Genomic DNA, 21,248 nt, shown 5'->3' with positions numbered 1-21,248 from the left:
AAAGGCCTGGTTAAAGAGGAATGTTTTTGCCTGGCGCCAAAAGGTGTATAATGGGTGTGGCAGCTGAACCTCCCTAGGGAGAGCATTCCACAAATGGGGAGCTAATGAAGAAAAGGTCTGTTTTTGTGTTGCCACCCTCCGGACCTCTCACAGAGGAGGCACACGAAGAAGGGCTTCAGAAGATGATCTCAGGGTCCAGGTTGGTTCATAGGGAGAGGCAGTCCTAAACATCTTGATTTGCATACAGAAGACACACGCCGTCTCCAGGTAGAGCTGAGATGGACCAATGGTCTGACTCAGGACAAGGTATTTTTCTATGTTCCTAAGGCAGCCTTAGGAACATAGAAAGTGAGAGCTGGACCATTAAGAAGGCTGATCGCCGAAGAATTTATGCTTTTGAATTCTGGTGCTGGAGGAGACTCTTGAGAGTCCCATGGACTGCAAGAAGATCAAACCTATCCATTCTAAAGGAAATCAGCCCTGAGTGCTCACTGGAAGGACAGATCCTGAAGCTGAGGCTCCAGTACTTTGGCCACCTCATGAGAAGAGAAGACTCCCTGGAAAAGACCCTGATGTTGGGAAAGATGGAGGCCACAAGGAGAAGGGGACGACAGAGGACGAGATGGTTGGACAGTGTTCTCGAAGCTACCAGCATGAGTTTGACCAAACTGCGGGAGGCAGTGGAAGACAGGAGTGCCGGGCGTGCTCTGGTCCATGGGGTCACGAAGAGTCGGACACGACTAAACAACAACAAAGGCAGCCTTTCTCAACTTTCGGTCCCCAGTTGTTGTGGGACTACAACTCCCATCATCCCAGTGGTCAGGGATGTTGGGAGTTGTAGTCCAACAACCCCCCTTGCTTCTGTATCCAAGAAGTGGCCGTCAATGTAACAGTATGTTAACCTGTTGTTTTGGCATTTCAAATTGTTTTATGTGCAAATCGCCTCAAGACAGCGGTTTAAAAGCCGATTAACACACCAGTTGCAATAGCAATAAACAAGAGCAACCGCTCGCCCACCATCTTGCTGCGTCCCAAAGTCCCACTTTCAGAGAGCAAACCTCCAGTTGCACTTTCACAAGCACCATTTTTGCAAGGCAAAGAGAGACAGGGAGAAGTTGGCGAGGAAGGAGGAAGTGACAGACGCCGTTTCAAAAGGGCGAAGGGAAGAAAGCAATGCAGTCGCCGGCTGCTGGCCCTCTACATCCCCATCCATAGCATGCATTGAAAACTAAACTCATTTATCACGGCGTAAAGCTTCATGGGCTGCTGTCCTGTGTAGTGGTTAAGAGCGGTAGACTCGTAATCTGGGGAACCGGGTTCGCTTCCCCGCTCCTCCACATGCAGCTGCCAGTCACACTTCTCTGAAGTCTCTCAGCCCCACTCACCTCACAGAATGTTTGTTGTGGGGGAGGAAGGGAAAAGAGAAGATTAGTTGCTTTGAAACTCCTTCCGGTAGTGATAAAGAGGGATATCAAATCCAAATCACAGGTCGAAGGCACAGTCCTCAGTTGCAGGAACACCACTTACAAACCCGGCAGGCAGGAGGGTGGATAATAATAATAATAATAATAATAATACAGTGGTACCTTGGGTTACATACGCTTCAGGTTACATACACTTCAGGTTACAGACTCCGCTAACCCAGAAATAGTGCTTCAGGTTAAGAACTTTGCTTCAGGATGAGAACAGAAATCGTGCTCTGGCAGGGCAGCAGCAGTGGGAGGCCCCATTAGCTAAAGTGGTGCTTCAGGTTAAGAGCAGTTTCAGGTTAAGTACGGACCTCTGGAACGAATTAAGTACTTAACCCAAGGTACCACTGTAATTTATTATTTGTACCCTGCCTATCTGGCTGTGTTTCCCCAGCTACTCTGGGCGGCTTCCAACAAAGACCAAAAATACACTAAAATGGTGAGCCACAAGCTCAGAGGGATGAACAAGTGTAAAAGGGCAGGCCATGACAATTCAGCTGCAATTCACAGAAGCACAGTGACCCTTTGCAGGCAAGAATAATGGGCAATAAAGCTGTAAACTTGGCAATGCAGAGATAATAAACGTATGCAGGGCAGCAGGGCAGGAAACGGTTGCTCAACAGGTAGTCACCAATCTGTCAATGAAACCCATGGATTCCTCAAACAGGCACCTCCTCAAACACACCTTTTCTCTCAACCAGAGCCGGTCCACCCATTAGCCTGGCTGAGGCAGCTGCCTTGGGTGGCAGCCTGGGGACAGCCCGGAGGGGCGGCAAATCCAGAAAGACAGGGCAATCCTTGAGTGCTGTTTCCCCAGGTCACCTCCAGGGGCTTCTTCAGCAGAGTAGGAATTAACTAAAGTTTATATAATAAAATAAATAAATAAATACAGTGGTGCCTCGCAAGACGAAATTAATCCGTTCCGCGATTCTCTTCGTCTAGCAGTTTTTTCGTCTTGCGAAGCAAGCCCATTGACAGCTTAGCGGATTAGCGCTATTAGCGGTCTAGCGGCTTTTAGCGATCAGCTGAGAAGCAGCTTATCAGCGGATCAGCTGTTAAGCGGCTTAGCAGCTTAGGAAAAGGCCGGAAAAAGCGAAAAAAACCCGCGGGAACTCGCAAGACATTTTCGTTGTGCGAAGCAACCCCATAGGGAAATTCGTTTTGCGAAGCGCCTCCAAAACGGTAAAACCCTTTCGTCTAGCGGGTTTTCCGTCTTGCGAGGCGTTCGTCTTGCGGGGCACCACTGTACATAATAATAAATTTTATTTATACCCCGCCCTCCCCGGGCTCAGGGCAGCTAACACCAGTAAAATTACAGTAAAAAAATAATAGGGGGGGGAAACCAATTTAAGATACAGGTTAAAATGGAATTTAAAATGCAGCCTCATTTTAATAATAGCCCATAGATCAAAACCATAAGGGGAGGGAAACATAAGGGTCAGACTGAGTCCAAACCAAAGGCCAGGCGGAACAGCTCTGTCTTGCAGGCCCTGAGGAAAGATGTCAAGTCCCACAGGGCCCTAGTCTCTTGTGATAAGTAGTTGCAACAGACGGGGCAAACCAAGAAAACATGAGAAAGACAAAAGGAAGGAGATGATGGGAAGGTCAGCTGAGGAATGCTTTCTGGTTTTCTGCTTGTTCTTTTGGATATCCTAACATTGTTATTTTATTTTTTTCTATTTCAGAGTCGTTGTTTCTTTTGCTTCTTGCGTCATTTCTGTTTATCTCTTTGATATGGAATTGTATCAGAAACATAAATGAAAACAATATAGGTTGGGGTAGTTTCTGCCAATTGGGGATGTCTCGCTCAAAACGGGACAGTTGTGGCATATGGGAGGAATGCAGGCACCATTTTCTGGTTTACCTCAAACGGCCAAAGATCCTGGACCAGCCCTGCTCTCAACAGATAAAAGGTAAAGGTAAAGGGACCCCTGACCATTAGGTCCAGTCATGGCAGACTCTGGGGTTGAGGTGCTCATCTCGCTTTAGTGGCCGAGGGAGTCGGCGTACAGCTTCCGGGTCATGTGGCCAGCATGACTAAGCCGCTTCTGGTGAACCAGAGCAGCACAAGGAAACGCCGTTTACCTTCCCGCCGGAGTGGTACCTATTTATCTACTAGCACTGCGTGCTTTCGAACTGCTAGGTTGGCAGGAGCAGGGACCGAGCAACGGGAGCTCACCCCGTCGCGGGGATTCGAACCGCCGACCTTCTGATCAGCAAGTCCTAGGCTCTGTGGTTTAACCCACCCGCATGGTTGCAATTATGCATTTGCTGAGATGTCCTCTAGTTCCATTTTTAAGCAACGAGGCACTTGGGTTTCCCCCCCAAACCTCGCAAGGCACTTCTTAATATAATGGTGAACTGTATCTGCCCCCCTGACAGGAAGGGCACTGCCCCTCTCCTCAGTCTGAAACGTGGGGTTTTTCTTTCTCTTTCCTAAATACTTCCTTCATATTTTTGCAAACCAGGGTTTCCTCCTCTTTCTCTCTCACACACGCACATGCCAAGCATGTTGATATCTGCCTCTTGTTTCCATTTCTGTCAGCTGTCACCACCTGCATCTGCTATTAGCGCGAGTGCCACAGCGTTTGTTATTTTTAACCCACCTCAGTCAGTAGGTGCTGTACGGTAAGTGCATTTGCAAAAGGAACAAATTCTTCCCACGGGTTTTCAGCCTGAAAAGGCAAAGTGACAGGAGGAAATGGAAAGAGGCGAAAAGGAGGCAAAGGTGGGAGCGGTTGCGAAGAGAGGCAGCCTCTTCGTGTGGTGTTGAAATCATAAAATTGTAACGTCAGAAGGGACCCCGAGGGTCATTTAGTCCAACCCCCGGCCATGCAGGAATCTTGAACCCATGACCCATGAGATTAAGAGTCTCGGGGAGCTCTGGGGAGCAGGGGCAACAAGGAGCAAGGTATGCAATAGAGCAGGGGGGGGTCCCCAAGCTTTTGGGCTCCATTGGGCATATTTAGAACTTAGAGGGTGTGACATGGGCTGCTGGGAGCTGTAGTCACTTCTGGAGAGTGCCATGTTAGCAAAGGCTGGACTAGGAGATTAAGAGGAGCTGCTGAAGTACCATATTTTTCGCTCTATAGGACACACCCGACCATAGGACGCACCTTGTTTTAGAGGGGGAGAACAAGAAAAAAAAAAATTCTCCCCCTCTCTGCCCAGCGCCCCTTCAGTGAAGCGGCAGGAGGCGCTGCACAGAGAGGGGGAGATTTCCCCCCCCCTTGTTCTCCGCCTCTAAAACAAGGTGCCGTTCAAGGTGCGTTCAGTCGCCTTCAGGCGGCTACCTTGGAAGCCTGGAGAGCGAGAGGGGTCGGTGCACACCGACCCCTCTCCCTCTCCAGGCTTCAGTGAAGGCAACCCGAAGCCCCTGGAGCACGCTCCGGAGGCTTCGGGTTCCTTTCGACCTGCTCTTTGGGGCTGGCGGGGGGAAACCCACCACCAGCCCCAAAGAGCAGGTCGGGGAGCAGCAGAAAGGTGCACAGCCTTCCCGCTGCTCCATGAGCTTCTCAGGGCAGCAGGGGAAGCCCGGGTTCCCCCCCCCCCCAGCCCCAATGAGCAAAGAAGCCAAGACAGCGAGCGGGACGCATCTGCCATAGCTGCGCGAAACCTCTCCAGCAGGGAGAGGCTGCACGCGGCTCTGGCAATACCCCCACCTCCCGCAAAAGCCCACAGGAGCCGTGCACCCTTTAAGGAGCATGCGGCTCCTGTGGGCTTTTCTACAAGGAGGGACTGACTGGCCGCGTCAGTCCCTTCTCCCTCCTGGGGAAAAGCCTGCAAGAGCCACACAGAGCTTGTGTGCGGCTTTGGGGGGCTTTTCCTGCCTGCCTCCCCCCTGCATTCGCTCCATAGGACGCACACACATTTCCCCTTCATTTTTGGAGGGGGAAAAGTGCGTCCTATAGAGCAAAAAATATGGTACTCCTTGCAGATGAGAAATGTTAGTTAGGGCCATAGCTCAGTCTGTTCTGCATGGAGAAGACTCCAGGTTCAATCCCAGGCATCTCTGGGTAGGGCCGGGAGAATGACAGCTCACTCATCGAAGCAGGGGGCGGGGTTTGTGACCTGTGCCTGGGTGATACCCCCTTTGCTTGCTGACTGTAGCCCCGCCCCCGGCTGTCGGCTGGGGGGCGGAGCAAGGGCCAGGTAGGGCAGGTTCCAGCCAACCATCTCTCCAGTCGGTCCTTTTCTGAGAATTGCTTCACACCTGACGTGGCAGGCCAAGACGTTGGGGGCAGGCCAATGAAGGTCGCAACAGTAGGAAGTGAAATGCAAGCCCCCTCAAAGCACTTGGGGATATGCAGAGCGTGTACCCCAAGGACCCACATTTGGCAGCTGCCCCCCTGATGTTTCTGGCCATTTTTACCAGTTCCTGCTTCTTCCAGAGAATCCTGGGAACCAGTGGCGTAGCGTGGGGGGTGAAGGGGGGGCCAGGCGCACCGGGCGCAACATCTGGGGGTTAGGGTTAGGGGGCGCAAATCCACGGGTTAGGGGGTGCAAATTACTTGCCTTGCCCTGGGTGCTGACAACCCACGCTACGCCACTGCTGGGAACTGGAGTTTTGTAAAGGGTGCTGCAAGTTGAAAGCAGCACAAGTTGAAAGCTGTTCCCCTCCCAGAAGCATAATTCCCAGAGTTCCCTTGGAAGAGGGATTGGTTTCAGCAGAGAGTCCAGATGGCTGGCCTTCAAGAGGCTCTCTCCCGCTGTGTGATCCTAAACTCTGGGCGACAAGGTCCGTTCTCTGTCTTTGCTACTATGTAAATATGCAGGATGTGAAATGGCACAAGTGACTTTTTGTGTGTGTCCGATTGCTGCGTCCTTCACCTTTCGCTGCTCCTCTGGTCTGTATCCTTTTCTGCATTCCTGGCTTTGTAAAGCCATTGAGGCGCCACTTGCATTGTACATTTACAGTGGTACCTCAGGTTACATACGCTTCAGGTTACAGACTCCGCTAACCCAGAAATAGTGCTTCAGGTTAAGAACTTTGCTTCAGGATGAGAACAGAAATCGTGCTCCAGCGGTGCGGCAGCAGCGGGAGGCCCCATTAGCTAAAGTGGTGCTTCAGGTTAAGAACAGTTTCAGGTTAAGAACGAATTAAGTACTTAACCTGAGGTACCACTGTATAGCAGTATTATCCCACTTTAAATGGTCATGACTTCCTCCCCCAAAATCCTGGAAACTGTGGTTTGTTTGGGCTGCTGAGAGTTGTTAGGAGACCCCCCCCCCATTCCCCTCACAGAGCTACGATTCTGAAAGTGGTTGAGTATACCTAAAGGTGCATCTCCACCCCCATCGTTCAGCCCGGACACTGAGGTCCAGCGCCGAGGGCCTTCTGGCGGTTCCCTCACTGCGAGAAGCAAAGCTACAGGGAACCAGGCAGAGGGCCTTCTTGGTGGTGGCACCTGCCCTGTGGAACACCCTTCCACTAGATGTCAAAGACACCTGATATTTAGAAGACATCTGAAGGCAGCCCTGTTCAGGGAAGTTTTTAATGTTTGACATTTTAATGTATTTTTAATCTTTGTTAGAAGCTGCCCTGAGTGGCTGGGCAAACCCAGCCAGATGGGCGGGGTACAAATGATAAATTATTATTTATTATTATTATCAGTTCATAAGGGAGAGAGAGAGAAAACCCTCCAAAATCCAGTTAGACAATAACTTAGGATCTACCAAACGGCTGTTTGGTTGGGATTAGACTGTTTGCCACTATGGTACACCAGCTTAGAGAGTGGGAGAGAAATAAAATTCTAAAGCAAATGGAACAGAATCGGAACAAAATTGTTCCTATTAGGATTGCTAGAAGGAAAATGCCAGTATTCACTGCATAAATTTATTGCATTCCAGAAATGCATTTATCAGATAATATAATAGTTGCAAGTCAGAGAAGGAGGTTGGCATTGGCTGATTAAAAAAAGAAGAAGATATATACCGCTATTCCAGCTTGCGTGACCTGAGAGGCTCTTCATTACTAATCACAGAAACTTTTGGCCTATCTCTGGACAATTCGACGGTGCAAGGGAAGCACTCTGCACATGCTCATGACCATTACAACAACTGATGAGCCAAGGCCAAATCCTGGTATTCTGAACAAAGGGAATGTGAAGAGCTCCACAAAAAATCTCTCAAAACAGGCTGAAAGGGCTTTAAAATAGCAAATGAAATTCAGCGTAAGCAAATGTAAACTGATGCATATTAGGGAGAGAAAAAAACCACCTCTAACTTGATATATATGCTAGCAAGCTCTGAAACAGCGGTGGCTGACCAGAAAAGAGACCTTGGGGGTCATACCAGGCACCTTAAATAAAGTGCCAAGCCAGTGTGCAGCAGCTGTAGATAAGAAAACTCCTTTTTTATGAATAATTAGGAATGGGCAGGAACATAAAATGCAAATCTATGATATAACCACAGTTCTGGTCACTGTGCCTCGAAATGGATATTGTAGAGCTTAAAAAGATTCCAAAATCAGCAACCGAAATGATCAAGAAGGGACTGGAGCAACTTCCCTATGAGGAAGGATTACAACATCTGGGACTTGGTGGTTTTTTAAAAGCTGAGCAAAAGGCAGGGGAGACAGGAGAGGAGTCTATAAAATTATGAATGGTGTGAAGAAAGTAGATACGTTTTTTCCCCACTCTCTAACTTTAGAACTTGGGAACGGTCCCATGCAACAGAATGGAGAATAGCTTTCCTCCCTCTTGCATAACTGAGGAACTCATAGAAATCCAAAGAAGTTGAATGTCGGAAGATCAAGGGCAGACCAGAGGAAGTTTTGCACCCAGCACACAGTTAAATAAACTATGGAATTCAATCCCTCAAGAAGAGGAGAAGAGTTTGGACATGATATCCCGCCTTTCATTCCCCTTAAAGATAAAGGTAAAGGGACCCCTGACTATTAGGTCCAGTCGTGGACAACTCTGGGGCTGCAGCGCTCATCTCACTCTATAGGCCAAGGGAGCCAACGTACAGCTTCCGGGTCATGTGGCCAGCATGACTAAGCCGCTTCTGGCAAACCAGAGCAACGCACAGAAACGCAGTTTACCTTACCGCCAGAGCGGTACCTATTTATCTACTTGCACTTTGATGTGCTTTCGAACTGCTAGGTTGGCAGGAGCTGGGACCGAGCAACGGGAGCTCACCCCGTTGCGGGGATTCGAACCGCCAACCTTCTGATCAGCAAGTCCTAGGCTCTGTGGTTTAACCCACAGCGCCACCTGCGTCCCTTTCACTCCCCTTAAGGAGTCTCAACGCAGCTAACAATCTCCTTTCTCCTTCCTCCCCCACAACAAACACTCTGTGAGGTGAGTGAGGCTGAGAGACTTCAGAGAAGTGTGACTAGCCCAAGGTCACCCAGTAGCTGCATGTGGAGGAGCGGGGAATCAAACCCGGTTCACCAGATTACCAGTCTACCGCTCTTAACCACTACACCACGATGGCTCCCAAGCTATCTCTCAAGAGGCAACAGTGGCCACCAACAGTGGATGGTTAGGCAAATTCATGGAGGAGAAGGCTAAAAATGGCTAAGTTCTGCCTCTTGCTCCAAAGGCATTGTGCCTCTCATTATTAGTTGCCAGGAATCGTGAATGCTGTTGCACTGAGGTCTGCCATGCAGGCTTCCCACTGGCTGGCTACTGTGAGAACAGGATGAGCATCTGGACTGGCACACCTCTCTGTTGAGAGCCTGGAGAATGAGCAGGAAGAGGCAGGCAGAAAAAGGAAGAGACTCAGAAGGAAAGCAGAGCATTTAAGGACAGGGAGGGACCAGCTGCAGCCAGAAACAGCCGCTGCTCAATCCAGACCCCGCACACAACCAACCCACGGGTTACAGCCTGGTGCCGATAATGCCAAGGTTGCAGGTTCGATCCTCGCAGGGGGCAAATTCACGCATTTCAGGGGATTGGTCTAGACGACCCTCAAGGTCCCTTCCAACTCTGTGACTCTATGTATATATGCAACACCCTAAAGCTCAGCACAAATTCGCTGTGGCACGCGTTTCTGGGACCAAGGTCCATTTCCTTAGCTCTTACCTGCACAAAAAACTTTTAAGCCGCGATAAATTGCCTACAACCTTCCGGCTGGGACAAGACGCTTCGCTCGAGGCGCAACGCAGGACGCAAACCAGCCTCTAGGTAGGACCTCGCCTCCCGTTTTGAATCCCCAAACAGCCCTTGCGCCTTTAAGAGCTGCCCAGAGGGAGCAATTGCGCCAGCTGCGCTTCCCCTCCACCGCCGCACACAGACACACAAACTGCTGCATCGCCCGGAGGACCCGCGCACCTGGAGAGGGATTCGCCCTTAGAGGCGCAGGGTCTGCGCATTGCATCTGTGCAGCTTTGCTGCAGGTATCCAAACGCCCCCTCTCCCCAACCCCTTATAACTAAGCCTGAAAGGAGAGGGGAGGTCTAACTTTTCCTTCCAGAGACCGGACACGCTCCCACGCTTTCTCCTCTCTCACCCAGAAGTTGTCCTTGAAAAGAGTCTCCCGCATGGCGGCTGCAACAGGTTAGATCCCCACCTCTTCTGCCAGGTGCGCAAAAAGTGCCCAGGCTGCTGTTGCTGCTGTTGCTGCCCGGCCAAGCTGCTCCACGCAAGTTCCTCAATTCTCCGTGCCTTCTCACTCCCCCCCCACTCCCTTCCCTGCTTCCCTTTTCTGCTGGGTCTTAAAGCCGGTGCACGCGCAAAAAAGAAAAGAAAAAAGGAACCCATTCTTCCCCTCTGAATTGGACAAAAGGGGAAGGGCTGGGGATGGTTAGGCCCCTGAGATGGAGTTGGTGCCCGCTAGCAAAATGCCTTAAAAAAGTTGTGCAGAAGGTGGGGAAAATTCATAGAGCGCCTTCAAGATCGCTGTGAAGGTTTAAAGACGTCAGCAGGATTGTTATAACACTTATAACATTGACAAGGTTAATATTAAAAGTGAATTTGAAAAAATGTAATTGGATGCAGTAAAAAGAACGGATAAATATTGGAAACTGAGGGAGGGGGGGGGGAGTCCGGGTATTCAAGTAATCCCAGATGTGCAAAAAGTTGGAAATGTTTTAAATGCAAAAAACACTGTTGAAAAATGCAAAAAAAAAAATAAACAAAACAAAAAGTTGTGTAGAAGGATTTCTCTCTGTGTGTAGCTTCTCATAGAGGGCTAAGAAATGCATGCTCAGATTTCCTCTTTTTTGCACAAATTGTAAAAAAAATGGAGTTTGAGGCTTTTCCTTGACTTGGGGGAGGGGTAATCTGAGGACTACTCCAGAGCACGGACAGTGTCACCCTATGTGGTTACTCAAAAATGACTGAGTTTAATGGGGTGTTAATAATAATTATAGTTATTATTTTATTTTGCCCAGCCTTCACCTGAAGGTCCCAGGGCAGGTTACAATTAAAACACGATGTTTTAATTGGGGGGGGGGAGGCTGGTGCCCAGCAATCGTGTACATGATCTTTTTTATTATTATTATTTAATTTTTATTCATTTTCTATAATCAAACAACAACAAAAAAGAAGAATAAACATAAAAGATAACCCACACATACAAAAAAAAAAAAAGACAAACATCACCCAAAGCAATACGCCTACACCAACCAAAAAACAGACATTAAATGACAATGGAAAACGATTGACTTCCCTCCATCTCGGTTTTGGGTTCTGTGAATATTAAGACCATTCTGCAGTTTTTCATTTTATAGCCTCCACACATCGCAAGAGTTATACTAAGCCTACTGTGATTTTTATATTTCTACAGTTTGCTTCCATATATGTTATGAATTTAGACCAATCATCAATAAACTTTATGCCTTTTTTCTGTCTGATGTTCTGCGTCATTTTTGCCAAATCCATGTACTCAAACAATTTACTTTGCCAGTCTTTAACGGTCGGGATATTTGGGGTATTCCAATTTTGTGCTAACAGAATCCTGGCAGCTACAATTGCATATTGAAACATTATGTGGTCCTCTTTCCTGATCTCCTCTCCAATCATTCCCAGAAGGAAGATCGTGTACATGATCTTAAATTTCACAAGTCAGGATAAAGAGGTCCAAAATAAAGCTGCATACTCACGATACATTTAAAACACCCGCCCCAAGAACCTTGGGAACTGTAGTTCACTCCTCAAAGAACTATACTTCCCGGTAACTTTAACAAATTTGCAGCAACTGGTCCCAATAAATATATACTATGCATATTTATGGAAGTGAGAGCTGGACCATCCAGAAGGCTGATCGCCGAAGAACTGATGCTTTTGAATTAAGGTGCTGGAGGAGACTCTTGAGAGTCCCATGGACTGCAAGAAGATCAAACGTATCCATTCTTAAGGAAATCAGCCCTGAGTGCTCACTGGAAGGACAGATCCTGAAGCTGAGGCTCCAATACTTTGGCCACCTCATGAGAAGAGAAGACTCCCTGGAGAAGACCCTGATGTTGGGAAAGATGGAGGGCACAAGGAGAAGGGGACGACAGAGGACGAGATGGTTGGACAGTGTTCTCGAAGCTACAAACATGAGTCTGACCAAACTGCGGGAGGCAGTGGAAGACAGGAGTGCCTGGCGTGCTCTGGTCCAGGGGGTCACGAAGAGTCGGACATGACTAAATGACTAAACAACAACAACAACAATGCATATTTATAACTCAGAGCAAAACTTTATAAGTCTGATGACGTGGACTATAGTCTATAAAGGTTTATAGCATAATATGTTCATCTTTTAACATATCGCAGAAGTTTCTTGTTTTGCTGCAAAACCTTTGATGCAAATCTTTACCATGTTTACTCAGATGTTAACCCCCATTGATTTCAGTGGGCTTTACTACCAAGAAAGCAGGTTTGGATTATATAGATATAGGGCTGTGGTTAGAACTGTAAGGTAAAGGTAAAGGGGACCCCTGACCGTTAGGTCCAGTTGTAGCCGACTCTGGGGTTGTGACACTCATCTCGCTTTATTGGCTGAGGGAGCCGGCGTACAGCTTCCGGGTCATGTGGCCAGCATGACTAAGCCGCTTCTGGCAAACCAAAGCAGTGCATGGAAATGCTGTTTACCTTCCTGCCAGAGCAGTACCTATTTATCTACTTGCACTTCATGCTTTCGAGCTGCTAGGTGGGCAGGAGCAGGGACCGAGCAATGGGAGCTCACCCCGTCGTGGGGATTCGAATCGCCGACCTTCTGATCAGCAAGCCCTAGGCTCTGTGGTTTAACCCACAGTGCCAGATTAACTAATAATTCTCTTCATAGTCTTCTTAGTTTACCCCTAAGAAAGAAAGAGTTCCCAGCGACTTTAACAAACTACAATTCCCATAATTTGTTGATAGAAGCCATGTGCCATAAATGTATTATGTGGTATTTGTCCTGAGAATAATAATGCATGTAGCATTGGGCCGTACAGCTGCAATCCTTAGGCACACTCTTGGGAGTAATGGAAATGGAAATTCATTTGGAGTAATGGCAAGGCAGCACTCCTGCACACACTTACTTGCGAGTAAGCCACATTGAACTCTGATTTACTTCCAAATAAGCATTGTTTACTACAGCTCCTAAAGGCACTACTTCCTTGAATGCAAAGGTTGTTTAGACTCAACATGGTTAGGGTGGGACTGTTAAGATTGTGGTCTTTCTGGTGTAGTTCTGATTGATAGGTGGCAAACATTCAACAGGTAGAGCTCTCCCTTACTATTGCCCAGGAAAAGGCTGCATCTGTTGAATTTTCCTTGTGCTGCACAGATAGAGGAGCCCTGCCAGACAAAAAGGTGGCAACTCTGTGCATGGCAACAGAAGCTTCATTTAGGAGCAGAGGTGTGGTAGGAGGATCAGCTGGAGTGTTGGGGAGATCAGGGAACATTTGCAGGTGCTAATTAACTCCAGTTTTCAAGTTGCTTGTTACACACAAAACACTTTCAGACGCAGTAGATTGTGGGAAGAAGAGGTGCTGTGCTCTGAAGGAAGAATGGTTTCTGACTAGGGTATGCAGTTAAGAGAAACCAGAAGCCTGTGATTTTCACAATTGCTTATCCCAGGTTGAAAAGGAAAAAGTATTTTTTTTAAAACCATGCTGACCTTGCTGGCCAAATGCAAAAGGGGAAATGGTTCCATCCCACCCCTTTTAAAATTCTGGAAGAAACACAGTTTGAGCCAGTCTAGCTTCTCAGGCAAGGCTCAGAAAAGCTGCCCTTGCTTATTTTTCCTCTTTCTCAATCATATTTAGTGTATTTTTAAAATCCCACCCACCTTTCCCCCAAGCATGAAGTAGCACACATAGTTCTCTTCATGTTACCTTCAGAATAATCCTGCAAGGTAGGCTGGTCTGTGAGATGAGCAGCAAAGGTCTGCCCGTGAATGCCATGGCTGAGTGGAGATCTGAATCCAGGGCTCCCTGGTCATTGTTTGAGACTCTTAACTGCTACGTAACCACCCCCATCGTTCTGCCCGGACATTGAGGTCCAGCGCCAAGGGCCTTCTGGTGGTTCCCTCGCTGTGAGAAGCCAAGTTACAGGGAACCAGGCAGAGGGCCTTCTTGGTAGTGGCACCCGTCCTCTGGAACGCCCTCCCACCAGATGTGAAAGAGAAAAACAACTACAGTGTTACCTCTGGATGCGAACGGGATCCATTCCGGAGCCCAGTTCACATCCTGAAGAGAACGCACGTCTGCGTGGGTCGCGATTTGCAGCTTCTGCGCATGCACGTGATGTCATTTTGAGTGTCTGCGCATGCACGAGCGGCAAAACCCGGAAGTAACGTGTTCTGTTACTTCTGGGTCGCCGCGGAGTGCAACCCGAAAACGCTCAACCTGAAGCAACTTTAACCCGAGATATGACTGTACCAGACTTTTAGAAGACATCTGAAGGCAGCCCTGTTTAGGGAAGCTTTTAATGTTTAATAGGTTATTGTATTTTAATATTCTGTTGGAAGCCCCCCAGAGTGGCTGGGGAAACCCAGCCGGATGGGCGGAGTATAAATAATAAATTATTATTATTATTTACTTAACAAAATTATTTAATAACTGGGGGAGGGGGGAGAGCGTTCTTCATTTAAGAGCACGAGAAGAGTTTGCTGGAGCAGACAAGTGAGCCGCCTAGTTCTGGATCTTGTTCTCGCAGTAGCCAACCAGATGTTTGTGGGATTCTCAAAAACAGAGTCTGAGCACTACAACAGTCTCCCCACCTGTGATTCCCAGCCACTGGTATTCCAAAGCATTACTGCCTCTAGCAATGAGGTAAAACATAGCCATCAGGTTTAGCAGCCAACGACAGTCTCATCCTGCACAAATTTGTCTAATCCTCTTTGAAAGCCATCCACATTCGTGGCCGTCTCCTGTGGAAGTGAGTTCCAGAGTTTAGCACTGCAAGATGAAGACCTGTATTTGTAGGAAGTACAGTGGTACCTCAGCTTACAGACGCTTCAGGTTACAGAATTTGTCCGTTTTTTACCCAGATATTTAATGCAGGTTTCCACTAATTCCTTCAACTTTATAGTTTTGCACAAAGACTTGTCACACTTGCTTTGTGGTTGTTGTTGTTTTTTTACTGTTTGCTATACAGTGGTACCTTGGGTTACAGACGCTTCAGGTTTCAGACTCTGCTAACCCAGAAGCAGTACCTCAGGTTAAGAATTATACTTCAGGATGAGAACAGAAATCGTGTGGCGGTGGCAGAGCGGCAGCGGGAGGCCCCGTTAGCTAAAGTGGTACCTCAGGTTAAGAACAGTTTCAGGTTAAGAACGGACCTCCAGAACGAATTAAATTCTTAACCTGAGGTACCACTGTAAAGTGCCCAGATGTCCCCCCCACTTTTTTCCCCCCTTTTAAGTAAAAGCTGAAAACTTTGCGATGGTGAAGTTCCGTCTTGAGAAACAATAGTGACCGGCTCATGAATAGATCGAAGCATTTTTAAGGCTGCCTTTCATGGCATAAAACCCTCACAAAGCAGCTCATGAGACATAAAAATACAAAACAATTGATATATTGATATATATATATATATATTTAAAAAGGATAAAACAACTGTTCAAAGCACCACAAGCTGACAGCAAATAAAATGATTAAAGGCTGTATTTGCAAGTACCAGTAAACCACCCACCACTGGAACATGGAAATTACAGGAGCATTTCTTATGCAAAGTTTGCAACGAGAGGCATCGCAATCTACAATGTGTCAGATGCTGTTGGCACAGAATGAAGACTCCACCTGTTCTCCCGGTTTGCCTGGCCTGACAAGAGTTACTAAAAATACAGCTGAACAATGAGGAAGGTCGGACAGGACAATCGCCTAGTTTGTTTCCAGGTTATGACAGTAAGAATGCATACAGGAGGAAGTCCCAAGCCCACAAACACACCCTCTCTGCTGCTGATAACTCAGCCTCAGGAGGAATGCTTCCAAAGAGGGGTCAGCAACTAGAAGCCCTCAAGACTAATCCGTCCTCCCACAATGGGCACTTTACTTTACCACATTGCCAGCCCAGAAGCCAAAGAGGGTTCTGTAGTAAGTGCTGTCCTTTTGCATCAGAAGTTTTCTGCAGAAAGCTGAAGTACAGTGGTAAGGTAAAGGTAAAGGGACCCCTGACCATTAGGTCCAGTCGTGACCGACTCTGGGGTTGCAGCGCTCATCTCGCTTTATTGGCCGAGGGAGCTGGCGTACAGCTTCCGGGTCATGTGGCCAGCATGACTAAGCCGCTTCTGGCGAACCAGAGCAGCACACAGAAACGCCGTTTACCTTCCCCCCAGAGTGGTACCTATTTATCTACTTGCACTTTGACGTGCTTTCGAACTGCTAGGTGGGCAGGAGCAGGGACCGAGCAACGGGAGCTCTCCCCGTCGCGGGGATTCGAACCGCCGACCTTCTGATTGGTAAGTCCTAGGCTCTGTGGTTTAACCCACAGTGCCACCCGCATCCCTGTAGTACAGTGGTACCTCTGGTCACAAACTTAATCCGTTCTGGAGGTCCGTTCTTAACCTGAAACTGTTCTTAACCTGAAGCACCACTTTAGCTAATGCGGCCTCCCGCTGCCGCCGCGCCGCCAGAGCACGATTTCTGTTCTCATCCTGAAGCAAAGTTCTTAACCCAAGGTACTATTTCTGGGTTAGCGGGGTCTGCAACCTGAAGCGCATGTAACCTGAAGCGTATGTAACCCGAGGTACCACTGTACAAGGGTGTTAAGGCAAGTTCCCATGACCCACCACACAGCTACCCCCAGGTAATCTTGTTCCTGATCAGGCCACTAATATTTTGCTAGCTAAGGGCAGGGAGGCAGATTTCACATGGTTGTAAGCGAATAAGGGGTTTGGTGGCGAACAGCCTGCAAGCTGTGCTTTACTCCTACTTCGTGTGTGTATGCATGTGTGAACAGGGGGCAAATAAAGGTCAGAAAGCTGCTTGCATACCAGTGTCTAAGAGACTGAACTATGAGTCAGGATGTTCCTTGTTGCAAAAGGCCCGATCCTACCCTAAACCAGCGACAGTCTGAAAGCACCCCTAGACAATCACAACAGGCTAACATGAAGCTAACTTAGGAAGAGACAGGCTGCTGGATTGCTCTGGCCGGCAGCATCTCACAGCAGCCCAGGTTGGATATTTAACATTACAGTGGTGCCTCGCAAGACGAAATTAATCCGTTCCGCGAGTCTCTTCATCTTGCGGTTTTTTCGTCTTGCGAAGCGCGGCTATTAGCGGCTTAGCGGCTTTAAGAAAAAGGAAAAAAACTCGCAAGAACTCGCAAGACGTTCAGTCTTGCGAAGCAAGCCCATAGGGAAATTCATCTTGCAGAACGACTCAAAAAACGGAAAACTCTTTCGTCTAGCGAGTTTTTCGTCTTGCGAGGCATTCGCCTTGCAGGGCACCACTGTTATCAGGTGGCAGAATGGACTGTACAAATCAAACTGCAAGGGAAGAGATCATTTTTATTGGTCCCTTGAGTAAGAAGAACTAGAAGCAGAAAACTAGCCATTTGGGAGAAGCAATTTGCTCTCCCTGCTGTCTCCACTCTATTTTATCTTTTACAGCATTCATAAATTTGATCCGCAACTGCATTGGAACTGTTCATTCTACCAGAACTTTGCAGCCCAAAAATGGAAATTACCAACAACAGAGGAGTGGCAGACGAAGATGGTTGGTTATGTGGAACTAGCAAAACTGACCGGTAGGGTCCAAAATCAGGAAGAAACAAAATTCCAAAAAGATTGGAGTAAATTTATGGAGTACATAAATAATAGCTGTAGAAATTTGAAGACTGGCAAGACTCTGAAAGAATTCTTACGATGTAGACAGGATTGGATACAATAAGAAACTGTGGAGAAGTAACTGACATAAGAAAACCTGTTGAAGGGAGAGAAGGAAGTCAATGCTCAGCAGAGTGTGGGGAGAGAATGTGGGTAAATGACTGTTGAATTTTACTGTATTTTGTTTGTATTAAATGAAACCCCAATAAAAAGCATTTGCAAAAAAAGAGGAACTGTTCGTTCTACCCTGAATCAGGAGTCTACCACCCCATTCTTATGCATGTTAGATCCAGCCTCAAGCTACGTTCTCTACCTGCCGCCTGATCTTTCAGTTGCCTGAGCCAGGGATTAAATCTGGGCGGTTGTCTGCCTGCAAAGGATGTGCTTGTCACTAGATTGAAATGCTTTTGCCCAGTCCCTGGAAAATGTCCAAGATAACCCAAAAGGACCTCTAAGCCAGAACTCACAACAAAGATTTAATACTTCTTCCAAAATCACCTGTGCTTCCTGTTCTTCTCCAACCATTGCTTTCTTACCTCCTTTGGTAGAGATGTTTCTTTGAAGAGTGTTCTTTCCACTGTAGAAAAAGTATTCCAGATTAAATCCATGAGCCTTTCTGTCCTCTTTTCCTTTCTGTCTCCTGCACCCAAGAAGGCTGCCTTGCTGTAATGTGCGACTGAGTGTAAGGAACAGACCTGAATGAAACTGGGTGTTCTGGGAGGATTAAGCCGCAAGCATCATATTACTGCAAGGAAGTCTATGGAGCAAGACTATGGAGGTGGGGAAAACACTAGCAGGAAGGTGTATTTTCCTGGAAGGTGTCTCCAGGAAGCTGCACAATTACAGTGGTGCCCCGCAAGACGAATGCCTCGTAAGACGGAAAACTCGCTAGACGAAAGAGTTTTCCGTTTTGGAGGTGCTTCGCAAAACGAATTTCCTATGGGCTTGCTTCATAGAATCATAGAATCATAGAGTTGGAAGAGACCACAAGGGCCATCAAGTCCAACCCCCTGCCAAGCAGGAAACACCATCAGAGCACTCCTGACATATGGTTGTCAAGCCTCTGCTTAAAGACCTCCAAAGAAGGAGACTCCACCACACTCCTTGGCAGCAAATTCCACTGTCGAACAGCTCTTACTGTCAGGAAGTTCTTCCTAATGTTTAGGTGGAATCTTCTTTCTTGTAGTTTGGAACCATTGCTCCATGTCCGCTTCTCTGGAGCAGCAGAAAACAACCTTTCTCCCTCCTCTATGTGACATCCTTTTATATATTTGAACATGGCTATCATATCACCCCTTAACCTCCTCTTCTCCAGGCTAAACATGCCCAGCTCCCTTAGCCGTTCCTCATAAGGCATCGTTTCCAGGCCTTTGACCATTTTGGTTGCCCTCCTCTGGACACGTTCCAGTTTCTCAGTGTCCTTCTTGAACTGTGGTGCTCAGAACTGGACACAGTACTCCAGGTGAGGTCTGACCAGAGCAGAATACAGTGGCACTATTACTTCCCTTGATCTAGATGCTATACTCCTATTGATGCAGCCCAGAATTGCATTGGCTTTTTTAGCTGCTGCGTCACACTGTTGGCTCATGTCAAGTTTGTGGTCAACCAAGACTCCTAGATCCTTTTCACATGTACTGCTCTCAAGCCAGGTGTCACCCATCTTGTATTTGTGCCTCTCATTTTTTTTGCCCAAGTGCAATACTTTACATTTCTCCCTATTAAAATTCATCTTGTTTGTTTTGGCCCAGTTCTCTAATCTGTCAAGGTCGTTTTGAAGTGTCATCCTGTCCTCTGGGGTGTTAGCCACCCCTCCCAGTTTGGTGTCATCTGCAAATTTGATCAGGATGCCCTTGAGTCCATCATCCAAGTCGTTGATAAAGATGTTGAATAAGACCGGGCCCAAGACAGAACCCTGTGGCACCCCACTAGTCACTCTTCTCCAGGATGAAGAGGAACCATTGATGAGCACCCTTTGGGTTCGGTCAGTCAGCCAGTTACAAATCCACTGAGTGGTAGCATAGTCAAGACCGCATTTTACCAGCTTCTTTACAAGAATATCATGGGGCACCTTGTCAAATGCCTTGCTGAAATCAAGGTAGGCTACATCCACTGCGTTCCCTTCATCTACCAGGCTTGTAATTCTGTTAAAAAACGAGATCAGCTTCGCAAGACGAAAATGTCTTGCGAGTTCCTGCGGGTTTTTTTCCCCTTCCCCCCCCTTTTCTAAGCCGCTAAGCTGCTTATCCGCTTATCCAGTAAGCCGATAAGCCGCTAAAAGCCGCTAAAAGCTGCTAAACCGCTAATAGCGCTAATACGCTAAGCCGTCAATGGGCTTGCTTCGCAAGACGAAAAAACCACTAGACGAAGAGACTCGCGGAACGGATTCTTTTCGTCTTGCGAGGCCCCGCTGTATTGGATTAGTGACATCCCTAAATCCAGGTGCAACGTGGGGATGAACACACAAAATGATACCATAGTGGTGGCTGTTATCCCTCTGCTTGAAGAGACAATGGAGTGTGCCTCCAGGGGTGAAGACAAACCGTTGGTTTAACAGCACCAAGTGACCTCCCTGGGTTAAAAAAGCTAAAGGAACCCTGGATGGTTTAGTCCAGTCAAAGGACTATGGGGTGTGGCGTTAATCTCGCTTCAAGCCCAAGATTAGATCTGTTTAGACCACAGTATCACTCACGTCCCTGGGAGACAAGCCTGGGCAGTGGCTATATAGGTTCTGGATTATCCAGATGAGAAGGCCCTCCTCTTGGCCACGCTGATGTGGTCCAAAGAAGAAGACTTTTGGCACCAGCTTGGCCACAGGAGTTGCCAGAAGGAAGAGAACAAGGCACCATACAATAGTTTTAGGGACTCAACTCCAAATTCGCATAGGGTTTACTGCTTAGCCTTTTCTTCTTCCAAAGATATCCCACAAGGCAGTGGAAGTTTAGCGGGGGACGAAACTAGGTTTTTTCACCCGGGTCAAAGACCCAGTTTGGCACACACAAACCCATGCTCATTTGAGTACACACACACACACACACACACAGAGGTTGGTGTTAGGATATTGATGTTCCGTTCCACCTAAACAAATGTGTGGAGCTGTTGTATGTCACATGTCTGTTTACATTCCAGCATAGCTTGCTGGGAACTTCCGTTTGTGTATAGCTTTTGCCTTATGCTTCTTGCTCTTGGACATGAAAGAGAGCAGACATGCTTTCTTTGTCCTGATCTATGCTGAATAAACTGCTTGTAAATATGCTTGACATCTGCCTCTGTCCGCCCTTCCATCGCAAAGTTTTGTTATTTCTGCTGGCTTGCATGCTCAGCTTCTGAAGCTCCGAGTCACATTTTTTGATGCAGAACCGAGGACTGGAGTTCGACTGGCTGCCGGCCGGTGGGCTGGAGCCAGCTAGGGGTCTGCCAATTTAAGGAGTTTCAGTTTAAGAACGGATTTCCAGAACGGATTAAGTTTGTAAACTGAGGTACCACTGTACAATGAAATGTTTTATTTGGCCCCATGTGTTTATTATGGGGGATACGTACCCCCCTCTTCCAACAAGATCCAAGGGTTAGTGGGTGACCCTTTGGGTCAATCAT

General features: G+C 47.6%; 1 protein-coding gene across 2 annotated transcripts in view; it reads right to left on the bottom strand.

Annotated features, from left to right (window-relative positions):
- PSTPIP2 (proline-serine-threonine phosphatase interacting protein 2) overlaps positions 1-18,345 on the bottom strand; it is a 65,749-nt gene extending 47,404 nt beyond the window's left edge. Inside the window, exon 1 of one of the 2 annotated variants that reach the window (XM_081881636.1) lies at positions 18,194-18,345. In XM_081881636.1, the coding sequence (XP_081737762.1) occupies positions 18,194-18,265 (72 nt within the window). In that variant the 5' untranslated portion in view covers positions 18,266-18,345. Of the gene's footprint in view, positions 1-9,926; positions 10,109-18,193 lie in introns of those variants that run through there. The other variant, XM_081881637.1, reaches the window with a different exon arrangement.
- Positions 18,346-21,248: the final 2,903 nt, after the last annotated feature.

Source organism: Podarcis erhardii (assembly GCF_964252035.2).
Source record: "Podarcis erhardii genome assembly, chromosome: 11".
Classification (NCBI taxonomy): domain Eukaryota; kingdom Metazoa; phylum Chordata; class Lepidosauria; order Squamata; family Lacertidae; genus Podarcis; species Podarcis erhardii.
This window is presented reverse-complemented; position numbering and strand designations above follow the sequence as displayed.